The 12,256-nt window shown below is 34.8% G+C and overlaps 1 protein-coding gene across 3 annotated transcripts; it reads left to right on the forward strand.

Annotated features, from left to right (window-relative positions):
• Nucleotides 1–7,563: 7,563 nt before the first annotated feature.
• On the forward strand, nt 7,564–9,768 carry LOC132165694 (uncharacterized). Of its 3 annotated transcripts, none has more exons than XM_059576357.1 (6): nt 7,564–7,656; nt 8,320–8,361; nt 8,459–8,556; nt 8,650–8,801; nt 8,981–9,062; nt 9,315–9,768. In XM_059576357.1, exons 2-6 carry the CDS (start codon nt 8,325–8,327, stop codon nt 9,426–9,428), a joined length of 483 nt encoding a protein of 160 aa, XP_059432340.1. In that variant the 5' UTR covers nt 7,564–7,656; nt 8,320–8,324; the 3' UTR covers nt 9,429–9,768. The 3 variants fall into 3 exon arrangements, with proteins under 3 accessions (XP_059432340.1, XP_059432356.1, XP_059432348.1); XM_059576373.1 differs by having other exon boundaries at nt 8,653–8,801; XM_059576365.1 differs by having other exon boundaries at nt 7,569–7,656; nt 8,323–8,361.
• The last annotated feature ends 2,488 nt before the right edge of the window (nt 9,769–12,256 follow it).

Consider the following 12,256-nt stretch of genomic DNA (forward strand, 5'->3'; position numbering starts at 1 on the left):
TTTTATAATTGATATTTTTGGTCACAAAAATACCACATCAAGGCTCACAGAACCTATCCTACACTCAACCACACCGAATTATATTCCAAAAAAAAAACAAAAACAAAAACAAAAAACAAAACAGAAGGTCGTACCTACTACCACTCTCCCAAACACCAAAGATATTACCCAACCTATCCCTATTATTCTCGATGGCTCCAATTACCCGCTTGGTCTCAAAATATGAGTAGGTGGCTCAAAGGACATTGTCTTTGGGAGTATGTTTCTGGTGAAGAACCTAAACCTCTTGCTGGAAAAGAGGAACCCGCTGCGGCTTTCTCTACCCGCCTCCGCACATGGAAAAGTATCCATTACAGCATTATCTCTTGGTTCTCCAACACTTGTGTCGTCTCCATCAGCATGACATTTGGCAATCTTGACAATGCCAAAGATGTCTGGGACATGTTAGCTCTGCGTTACAGCACTACCGATCTTGCTCAGTGGTTTCAGATTGTGACCAAGCTTCATCACATGCGTTAAGAATCAGGTCAGAGTATTACTGATTTTTATTCACAACTGACTTGTCTTTGGAATCAATTAGCACTATGTGAGCCTAAGTGGAGGGATAAGGTTGGTGCCTCTGAGTACTTTGCTTTTCGCGATAGCATGCGCCTAGCCGAGTTTCTTGCAGCAATTCGAGATGAGTTTAAGCATACTCGAGCTTCTCTTCTTTACCGCTTACCACTGCCATCCTTGGAAAGTGGTCTTAGTGTACTCATTTCAGAAGAGACCCGATTCTCCACTATGAAGTTACACACCTCTGAGATGGTCATGGCCATTGCATCCCGTAATACGCGTGCCCTTAATTCTATTCCTGTCGGGTCTTCCTCATCCAATCGAAATATCCAGTGCCACTATTATCAGAAATTTGGCCACAGGTATAGTGAACGCAGAAAAAGGCTTTCTCGTGGGAATCATCGAGCTCCTAGTCATAAGGCTGCTGCGGTCACTCATACGGATACATCATATATGTCTTACACCGATATTGCACCCTAACCCAGTACCCTTTCTCATGCAGAAATCGAACCTCTCATTCATCAGGTTTTATCTAAGTCCAATCTTAATATCGCCATGTCCACCACTCCAGGTAATTTCTCTTGGTATATTGATTCTGCTTGTTGTAATCACATGACACCGAATTCTTCCATATTTTCTGCAAAATCTGTGTTACCTAGGCCTACCACCATTTACATTGCTAATGGTTCCCATCTTGATGATAGTCACGTCGGGTCTGTTTCTACTCATCAACTATCTATATCTGATACATACTTGGTGCCTAATCTCTCGTTAAATCTTTTATCTGTTGGTCAACTTTGTGAACTTGGCTTAGAACTGCAATTTTCTAACCGAGGTTATGATGTGCAGGATCCACAAACGGGACAGCTAATTGGGACCGCATGTAAGATTGGACGTCTGTTTGAGCTTTCATCACTCCATCTTCCTCCTGCTATGTATGCTGCTACTCCATCTCGGTCTCCCTCTACCACCCTCAGTTTATGGCACTCTCATTTAGGATATGCATCTATTTCTCGTATTCGTTCTTTAGCTACAAGTGGTCAGTTAGGGTCTGTTGAGTCTGAGGCATTTGATTGTGTTGCATGTCAACTTAGAAAACAGAGTGCATTACCTTTTAATAATAGTGCATCTGTTTCTTCTGCTCCTTTTGATTTGGTGCATTCTGATGTATGGGGCCCTGTGCCAATTCCCACCATGGGTGGATCCCGCTATTTTGTAATTTTTGTGGATGATTATTCTCGATACACATGGCTTTATCTTTTACAAAATCGGTCTGAACTTCCAAAAATTTACTCTGAATTTCAACGGATGGTTCAAACCCAATTTTGTCGAAACATAAAAAATTTTTGTTCTAATAATGCCATGGAATATCGTGAATCTACCTTCCTTACTACCCTCAAACAAAACGGCACTCTTCCCCATTGCTCATTCTCAAATACTTCTCAACAAAATGATCGTGCTGAACGTAAACACAGGCACATCTTAGACACTGTTAGGGCTTTGCTCCTATCTGCTTCTATCCCTAAACACTTTTGGGGAGAATCCGCTCTTACTGTTGTTTATACCATTAATAGGGTCCCATCTCCCACTACCTTAAATAGGTCCCTCTATGAACTCTTGTATGGTTCTCTTCCTGATTACCAATCTCTCCGCATCTTTGGTTGTATCTGTTTCATGCTTCTTCCACCCCATGAACGAACAAAATTAGAACCTCGTTCTCGCCTATGTTGTTTTCTTGGGTATGACATTGAGCACAAAGGATATCGTTGTTATGATCCTATTTCCAAACGGCTCCGCATCTCGCGGCACGTCACCCTTTGGGAACATAGGTTCTTTAGTGATATGGAGTCTTTTCCTACTAGTCCCTCTAGTTCTTCTCCTATCTTCACTAATGTCTCGTTTGATTTGCTCCCCGACACTACTGATCTTGATGCAGGGATGACAAGCTATCCAGACGCCATTCCGACGGTCGACCCCAATGACTCTGCCTTGCCTGTTGATCCATCTACTTTTGAGCCAGCTCCTTCTATCCCTCGTTGTTCTACTTGGGTAACATCTCTTCCTTCCCATCTTCATGATTATCACTGTTATTCTGCTTTTGCTACTCTACATGAACCTCACTCCTTCCGTAAGGCTCATACTAACCCTCTTTGGCAGAATGCTATGTCTGAAAAATTTAATGTCTTTTCCAAAACCCATACTTGGGACTTAGTTGATTTACCTCCAAGCAAAACTGCAGTAGGGTGCAAGTAGGTATACAAGATTAAGACAAAATCTAATGGGTCTATTGAGCGATACAAGACACGTCTTGTGGCAAAAGGGTTCAATCAGGAGTATGGTATTGATTATGAGAAGACTTTTGCGCCGGTGGCTCGCCTTACTTCTGTTCGATCCCCCTTGTTGTGGCTTCTGTGCATCGTTGGGATCTTTTTCAAATGGATGTGAAAAATGCATTTCTCAATGGTGATCTTAGTGAAGAAGTTTATATGCAACCTCCTCCTGGGTATGATCATCCGCCACACAAGGTTTGCCGACTTCGCCGGGCATTGTATGGTCTAAAACAGGCTCCACGAGCTTGGTTTGCCAAATTCAGTTCCATTATTGCTCAAATTGGGTTTGTTTCTAGCCCCTATGACTCTGCTCTTTTTATCCAGCGATTTGATGCTGGTCTCATTCTACTCTTACTATATGTTGATGATATGATTATTACTGGAGATGATACTGTCGATATTCGTAACCTTCAACAGTTTTTGAGTCAACAATTTGAGATGAAGGATTTAGGTTTTCTCAACTACTTTCTTGGATTGGAAGTGTCTTCTGATCCAAATGGTTACTATCTCTCTCAAGCCAAATATGCTTCAGATCTCCTCTCACAAGCTGGCCTTACCGATTGCAAAAATTTTGATAGCCCTCTAGTGACAAATGTCAAACTTCGTGCCACTGATGGTGAGCTACTTTCTGATGCCACTCTTTATCGATAGTTAGTTAGAAGTCTCATCTATCTTATTGTGACATGACCAGATCTTGCCTATGCAGTCCATCTTGTTAGTCAGTTTATGACCGCACCACGCTCAGTTCATTATGCGGCTGTTCTTCGCATCCTTCGCTACGAGAAGGGCACTTCGTTTCATGGTTTGCATTTCTCTTTTCACTCATCATTAGACTTACATGTATATTCAGATGTTGATTGGGTAGATGATCCCACTGATAGTTGTTCCACCATGGGTTATTGTTTCTTACTTGGTGATTCTCTCATCTCTTGGCATAGCAAGAAACAATCTGTTGTTGCCCGCTCTAGCACTGAAGCTAAGTATCGTGCTCTTGCTGACATCACTTCTGAGCTCCTCTGGCTCCGTTGTCTCCTACATGATATGGGTGTTTCTCAGACCTCCAGTTCTCCTATCTTTTGTGACAATCTAAGTGCGATTCAAATTACGCATAATGATGTATTTCATGAACATACTAAACACATTGAAATCGACTGTCATTTTGTGCGCCATCATCTTATATATTCTGAATATATTCTAACAAATACTAATAGTGGCTACGTTTAAGGAAATTAACTAGCATATTACTTACACCAGCTCGCATTTGATTCAATCCACCATTTGCCGCAACCATCAGATATCCATTGTTTTCATATACTCCTGAGACAAAATTATTTCACATTCATATACTCCTGAGACAAAATTATTTCACATTTATTTATCATCCACAAATGTCTTAAACCATAAGAGGTATTGAACACAATGATATGTGCCAATAAAACAAGCATAACACTCACTTGGAGGTGGAATGTCAATGTGATGAGAAGACCAGAACATCAACAACCTCGGTGTCATCTTCTCGCTCAGGGGTCTCAGTTGCAGTGCGCAGGCGCACAACATCAATAGCGCCGTGGCTCCAACCACGCATAAGTTAAATTTGTCTGAGCTCGACCCAACTACAACCCAACTCTTCAACTTTTCAGCTTTGATCCCTCCCATATTAATCAACGTGCTCGATCAACTACTTTTCAGCTTTGAGATCCCTCCAATATATAACCAAACTAAATTTTTTAGTTGATCAAAATCAAAACCAATTAACCTTAATTAGTGTCATCCACGCATGTCTCCTGTACAGCTTAAAACTGTACATGAAAAAAACACAATACTGTTTTAAAAATATGGTAATAGCTAGGTTCCATTAATATATTAATAGATTACTACATATATATAGAAAAATATTGTGACATATTACATATAGTAGAGTGAAACCTTACATGAATAGAGAAGCAAGATTTGAGCTTGATTTTCCCGAGCACCAATCAAAACAAACACCGTTTGTTGTTGAATTACGAGGTATTACGCCGAACGTGGTGTTCCAACCAGATTCCGGTTATAAAAGCCGGACAACTGGTTTTAGGAGTCGCCGGCCGGCATATAAGCCATACAAGATTTTTAAAGAAATATAGAAATATCCTATGCGGTTTAGGAGAAAAACACAACAGGCCAGAAGTGTCATCAATTAGACGCACATGCAGCCATTTGTCAACCACGTAAACAGAAATCCTATGCGCGCGGTTTAGGAGAAAAACACAACAGGCCAGAAGTGTCATCAATTAGACGCACATGCAGCCATTTGTCAACCACGTAAACAGAAATAATAATAATAAAAAATAAAAAATAAAAAATAAATTTGTGTGAGCTATAGAATCATCTAGGCATGAAGGTGTATTATAAATAGAAATATCCAATGCGGTTTAGGAGAAAAACACAACAGGCCAGAAGTGTCATCAATTAGACGCACATGTAGCCATTTGTCAACCACGTAAACAGAAATAATAATAATAATAATAATAATAATAATAATAATAATAATTGTGTGAGCTATAGAATCATCTAGGCATGAAGGTGTATTATAAATACTAGCACATAATTCTTCATTATAATTTAATTTTAAAACTTAAACACTTTCCATCTTACTTTTCATTATAAGTTAAAATAGGTGTGTGAAAATACATACTAAATGTTATACACCAGTAAATTACTGAACATGTATTTTTTTATTTTTTTAAATGGATCAAACATCTACTTAATGAAAAGTATAAAAGAAAAAAAAAATAGCAAGAAGGACACTTGAATTCTGATGATCAAAATATTAATAGAAAATTAGTAGGAAACTCTGATATTGTTGATGTGATACTTATTATATTGTAATACAAATAAAACTCATAAAGTTCTAATCATTTTAAAAAAAGAAAGTACAGAGTAAAATAAACAAAATCTTCTCTCTTCTTTTTAATACAAAATAAAAGACACATTTCACTCAATATAATTAAGCTTATTCTTGATAATTGTTTTTATATTTAATTATTTATGAATTTATATAGTTTTTGTTTCATATTTTAAATGTATAAATATATAATTGTAGTTATCTGAGATTATAGATAAAAACAACCATTCTATTGAGCTCAAATCAAATTCTAAATGACCTCGTGTAGAAGTAAATTTAGCAAATTTGCCCGAAAGTCTTGTTTAAGAAAAAAAAAAAAGTGCAATTATAATCCTAGTGATAGAGACCAAATCCGAAGAGCATATCTACAAATAAGTGCTTGTCATTTTTTATATTTAATTATTATTTTTTTTATTCATAAAAAAATGCCCTCCTTGAGTGAAAATCTTGGATCTGCCACTACGCCCAGGTAGGATAGTCAAAATTGGTCTCCTCGGCCTAGCAAAAAAAAAAAAAAAAAAAGTCAACATGTTTTGATTTGTACCATATAAGATATTAGTCAAAGTTAAACTAAGGTTTTTTTCAATTCGACCAATATTATCCCAAAATTCCCATATTGCCCATGATTTTTTTTATTTTTTTATTTTTTACGAAAAAAAATAAATAAAAATTTGGGAGTGCAAAAATGGCCAGATGGCCAAAGGGGTGGCTATGACCACCCCGAATTTTTTTTAAAAATTTTTTATAAAAAAATAAAAAATAAAAATGAGGGGCAATATGGGAAGTTTTGGATACAATTGGTCAAATTGCAAAAATTTGGAACATTGGGGAGGTGGATTACAAAAATTGAAACTTTGGTGTTTGAATTGAAAAACGCTCTCAACTTTAGGGAGGTAAACTGTAATTTTCCATAATAATAATAATGACGATGAGGTTAGCGGATTGTTTTGCTACACACAACCTCTCTCGTCAGATTTCTCAAAGACCCAACAATTGTGCCAAGCCACAAAATGCATAGTCCTCGTGAGTTTGAGGATAGATCGATTGTATCACACCCTTATCTACCAAACCATTGTTTCCCTTTTTTTTTTTTTTTTTTTAGGTGTCAAGTTGAGGTGGTAGTATTTTTAAGAGCATTAGTATTAATCTCATCGGGCTTATAATTAATATTTTACGCATTTGTCGTCCAGTTGACAAACAATTAAAAATTCTAGTGTAGTTTAAAGAGTTACAATTGTTGTTAAAACTTGAAAAACTTTACTTTAGACCTCTGAACTATCGCTTGTTTTGAGAAGGCGTTCCTTAAATTTCAAAAACTCTCAATTTCCTCATAAACTTTCAATTTCAATCAATTTACCCAATTCCTTCAAATTTAAAACGTTAAAAGTGATAAAATGATGTTTATACCCATGATTTTTTTATAAAATTCTAAATTTACCCTTAATTTTAAATTTTTTTTTTAAAAAAAAAATTGAAAATCAAAGGGTAATTTAGTATTTTTAGGCATTTTCATTAGAGATTTACGGCTAAAACTAATGGAGGGGGTAAATTAATTGAAATTGAAAGTTTATGGATGTAAATCGAAAGTTTTTAAATTTTGAAAAGTTTTCTCAAAACACGTGATAATTCATAGGTATAAAGTGAAGTCTTCCCAAACTTTTATTAGTGTAGTTTCCCCATGCTGCAGCTAGTGATACTATAATAAACGAAGTCGTTTTTCAAAGGGAGTGGACGACTCGCCGTTTGTATCCAGTTGGAAAAACAGTTCGTTTTACGCTCGCGAGGCCTCTCCTCTCCTTAACCCTTCCTTATTCTTTGCTTTGCTCATTTGCTGATTTCGTCGGGTCCATTTCTCATTCCTCTTCTCCTTCTTCTTTGGACAAAACGGTTGGTATAGTTGATGGTTATTCAAAGGAAAGATAAATTGATAATAAAAAATTAAATTAAATTCTATGCAGCAAATGTTTGCTTCTTGATTATCCAGTAGAGGGACAGATTGTAAATTTTCTCTCGGTCGAGAATTAGTGAAAAAATTAGCACCATTTGAAGTTTGGGGGTGAAAGTTTCAGTTTTTTTAAACAAATAAGATTTAGGTTTGCTTTAAACTATGTATATATATATATTTGTTGAGCATCTGGGTAGGTTTGCTTTTGCTCCCACTATGATCTGTTTGTTAATTTTTCTAGCTGAAATATTCTTAGTAGCGGTTATTCTTGTATTTGAGAATTAGTGAACAACTGAGCAACCCCATTTGAAGTTTGAGCGTGAAAGTTTCACTTTTTTAACGAATAAGAATTTGAGTAGGTTTTAAACTATATATGTATGCTCTTGTTGGGCATCTGGGTAGGTTTCCTTTTGCTCCCAATATGATCTGTTTGTTAATTTTTCGAGCTGAGACATCCTTTGGAGTGGTTATTCTTGGATTTTACTTGGTAGCTTAAAAAGTGCCAATTTATGATTGGGTGCTGTTCTTTATTCAATTGGGTTTCTTTTCTCTTTTTTTCCCTTAAATTCCCACTGAGAGCTAAAAGTTCTTTTCTTGCATTGCAGTAGGAATGGCATTTGTTTCTGGGTTGCTAGCAAATTGTTCAGGTTTCTTTTCCCCTTTCTCTAAGGCTTTTATCTTGGTTATATTTTTCATTGTATTTGCCATTGCATAATCTTTTTTTTCCCCCTCTGTTGTCTATAGGTTTGATTCATTTCCATCCTAAACTGCCATTCAAGATTGAAAGACATAATTCTACGAGATATGATGATTACAAGGCCTTTCAGCCACCAGCTCGACTGGTAACTTTTTATTCCTCTGCGGGTGTGTCTGTTTGTAACAGTTTATAATTGTAAGTAACAAACTCATCTCTGAATATTTGATGAATTACATAGCAGATTCATAGAGCAAGATTTCAATATTCTTGTCCAGAGCATTTAGGCACCAGATATGTGACATTTGTAGGAAGAAATCATCATCAGTTGAGCTTTCACGATGACTTGCCTGAGGAGCCCTTTTGGCTCAGTCTGATTAAGGAAGCCTCGTGGTATTGTACTTACAGATCTTTCTATGTTCTCTTGCATATATTGAACCATTGTTAAGCCTGTCATGAATCAATACCCGATTTTCTGTTTCATGTGAAAATTGGACATACTTGTTGATATCAATGTGGAACAGATTCAGTTATCTTTGATGAATTAACCGTTGTCTTATATTCTTTTTTAGGGGCTTAAAATCTCTATTTGTATTTCTGGTTGAGCAACCTAGTCAGCTGAAGTACATAGAGTGGCCAGGTTTCCAAAGCACGGTATGTATCCAAAGTTTGTGGTTCACTTGGAAGTTTAGAAGTGTGAGTCTTAACAAACAAGGTGCTTACTGCTTAGTACCTTAAAAATATGATTTTCCCATTTTTGTTGCACTGCAGATCTTTGGGAATGCAATTGTCTTTCAAATTGTTAGTAAATAATCATTTTGCAATGCGTGTCGAGAATTATTTTAGTTTCGAAGTCACTGCCATAAAATGTTGAACAAAGCTGAGTTTCTCACTGGTGTTGTGCAGCTGAAGACTGCAACTCTCACTCTTGTTATCGTAGCAGTGCTCATCGTCGCACTAACCTCTGTTGACTCTGCCCTCTGCTATATGTTGGCTTTGATTCTCAGAAGAACCCCATAATCAAATGATGTTCCTTGAAGAGTTTATTTCTAATGCATGGTCCAGATCAAACTTGTAGATGCTCGTCTGTTCATGCCCATAGCATTGCAAGGAAGAAAAGAAAAAAAGCATTGTGAGAAAAATCTGTATGCCTTTCGAAACTGGAAAAGCTAGAGCTATCTCTGGAGTTTTGCTATCAAAACAGTAGTATAACTATTAAATGAAGATGTAAACTGCAGAAAACAATTCTTAATGTTGCTCCTCATGTTTAATTTTTGGGAAAGATTGTTGGGTGTGCTGATCAAAAATTAGAAGAAAAGATGATATTTACAAGGCAAGTTTCTGTTACCAAGTTCGATGATGCTATTTTGTTTCTGTTTACCTGTTTTATGCACATACAGGCAAACTCAAGTCAAACATAATTTGGTTAAGTCTACGATGATAATTTTGGTCAAGTCTAAGAACTATTTTTGATCTTCTTACCACAATTTGGTGAAGTACGAGACCTATTCTTGATTTACTCTCACACAGCCTAACTCCTGAATCTCTATATCAACCAGGAGTTCAAGAAGTTGGTAGAATATAAATTAACTTGTTAAATTCATTTAGTCCTATCAACTTAAGTTTTTAGGACAAGTGGTAATTTTACATGGTATTAGAGCAAAGATTTTGAATTTGAAACTTGTTTCAGTCATTCACCTCTCATTTTAATTAAGCATTTTACGTGTTGAACATCACTTATTGAGAAAGAGTTTGAGCCCACACTCATCGACAGCTTATGCCTTGTGCATCAAGTGGAAGTTCACAAAACATGAAATATGCACCACTTTGGAAAGATCCAAAGTAATATTAAAAAATAATTATTATAAATACTGATATTGATCAAATTCACCAATAGTCTCCTTCAGAGAACTCAAATTGTGAATCTGCTCTTCAAGATGCTCTTCAGGAGCAACTCAAGCAAGTAGGGGTGTCAATGCGGTCGGTTAGAAACCGCCCGCAAACTACTAATTGTTATAATCGCTAACCGCTAACTGCCTTTTTATATAATATATTTTTTTAATTATAATTATAATAATATTTATACATATAACATAATCATTTCATCATTAAATCACAATTTTTTTTTAGATAATTAAATCACAATTTGAGTATTCATATATTATCACTATAATTTATATGATTATATCACATAATCAATTGATTATTAAATCATTTGATTACATAATAACAAATTATACATATATAATATGACATAACACATAAGTATACCAATTCATACTAATACAACCATTAAGTATCTAGAGACTTAGTTCCAATGTATGTTATAAACTTATAAGTCTATATATGTTATAAATTTTATATATATATATATGCATAAGATCAATACTTAACCATATGATTCAATGACAATTTAAATACTTTATTCAAGTTAATCATATTATTAATGTACAATGATAATGTGATTCATATAATATCAAATTAAGTAATTGGCATTATATTCAATAATGTGTTACTTATAACCACAATTGAAGTATTAATGTATTATCATTCTAATTTATATGATTATATAATAACAAATTATAATATATATAATACAACATAAGTCATAAGTATACCAATTCATATTAATACAACACTTAAGTACCTAGAGACTTAGTTCCAATGTATGTAATAAACTTATAAGTCTATATATGTTATAAATTATAATTATACATATATGCATATGAATAATATAAATGTATAATATCAATACTTAATCATATGATTTAAATGACAATTCAAATACTTTATTCAAGTGAAACATATTATTAATGTACAATGATAATGTGATTCGTATAATATCAAATTAAGTAATTGACATTGGATTAAACAATATGTTACTTATAAACACAATTGAAGTATTAATGTATTATCATTATAATTTTAGTAATATTATCACTATAATTGATATGATTATATCACATGATGAATTGATCATTAAATCGTATGATTATATAATAACAAATAATACATATAATCATATATATCATATGTTTTATTTGAACTTCTTTTATATGTTCTATTGAACTTTTTTTTTTTTTTTTTTTTTTAAAGTTAACCAATTATGATTAAGTACAAGTAAATGTAAATTTGGGGTCAAATATTTTTGATTTTTCAATATGGGCTCTTTTTATAGCAATTGAGCCTAAGAAGACACTAAAAATACAAAAAACAAATGAGGGTAAAAAATGCTACAGTAGTAAAAAAAAAGCCTAAAAAGGCCCCAAAAAAAGCTCAATTTTGAAAAATCGATTAGCGGGCGGTTACCTATTTCACTAACCGCTAACCAGCGGTTAGTAGTTAACCGCTAGGCGGTTTGCGATTACGGTTGCAGTTAGTGAAATTTACTAATCGCTAAGGCGGTTACAGTTAGCGGTTATTTCCAATAATCGCTAACCGTAACCATATTGACACCTCTACAAGCAAGAAGTTTTATGGAAATAGAAATCTCGTGAGCTATGGTTTACTGGATAAGATTTAAACACGAAATTTTTTCATGCATCTACAAATAATTGCAAAAGGTATAATTTTGTTTATTTCCTTAAACTTGATGATGGATCTTGCCTCGGTGATAGAGAGGAAATTTGGGCTTATTTTGTTGACTACTTCAATAAAATTTTCTCCACTTCTAATCCGTGATGATATGAAATTATGAATTGTTTAAATTCGAAACCCCATTGTGTCTGTTGAGGAAAACCTATTGCTTAACCAAATTCTTGATGAATATGAGAACTTCCAAGCCATTTCCCAATTAGACCCTAATTGAGCTCTTGGCCCACAAAATGACTGGCATTTTCTAGAAAAAC

This window comes from Corylus avellana, chromosome ca1 (genome assembly GCF_901000735.1).
Source record: "Corylus avellana chromosome ca1, CavTom2PMs-1.0".
NCBI lineage: Eukaryota > Viridiplantae > Streptophyta > Magnoliopsida > Fagales > Betulaceae > Corylus > Corylus avellana.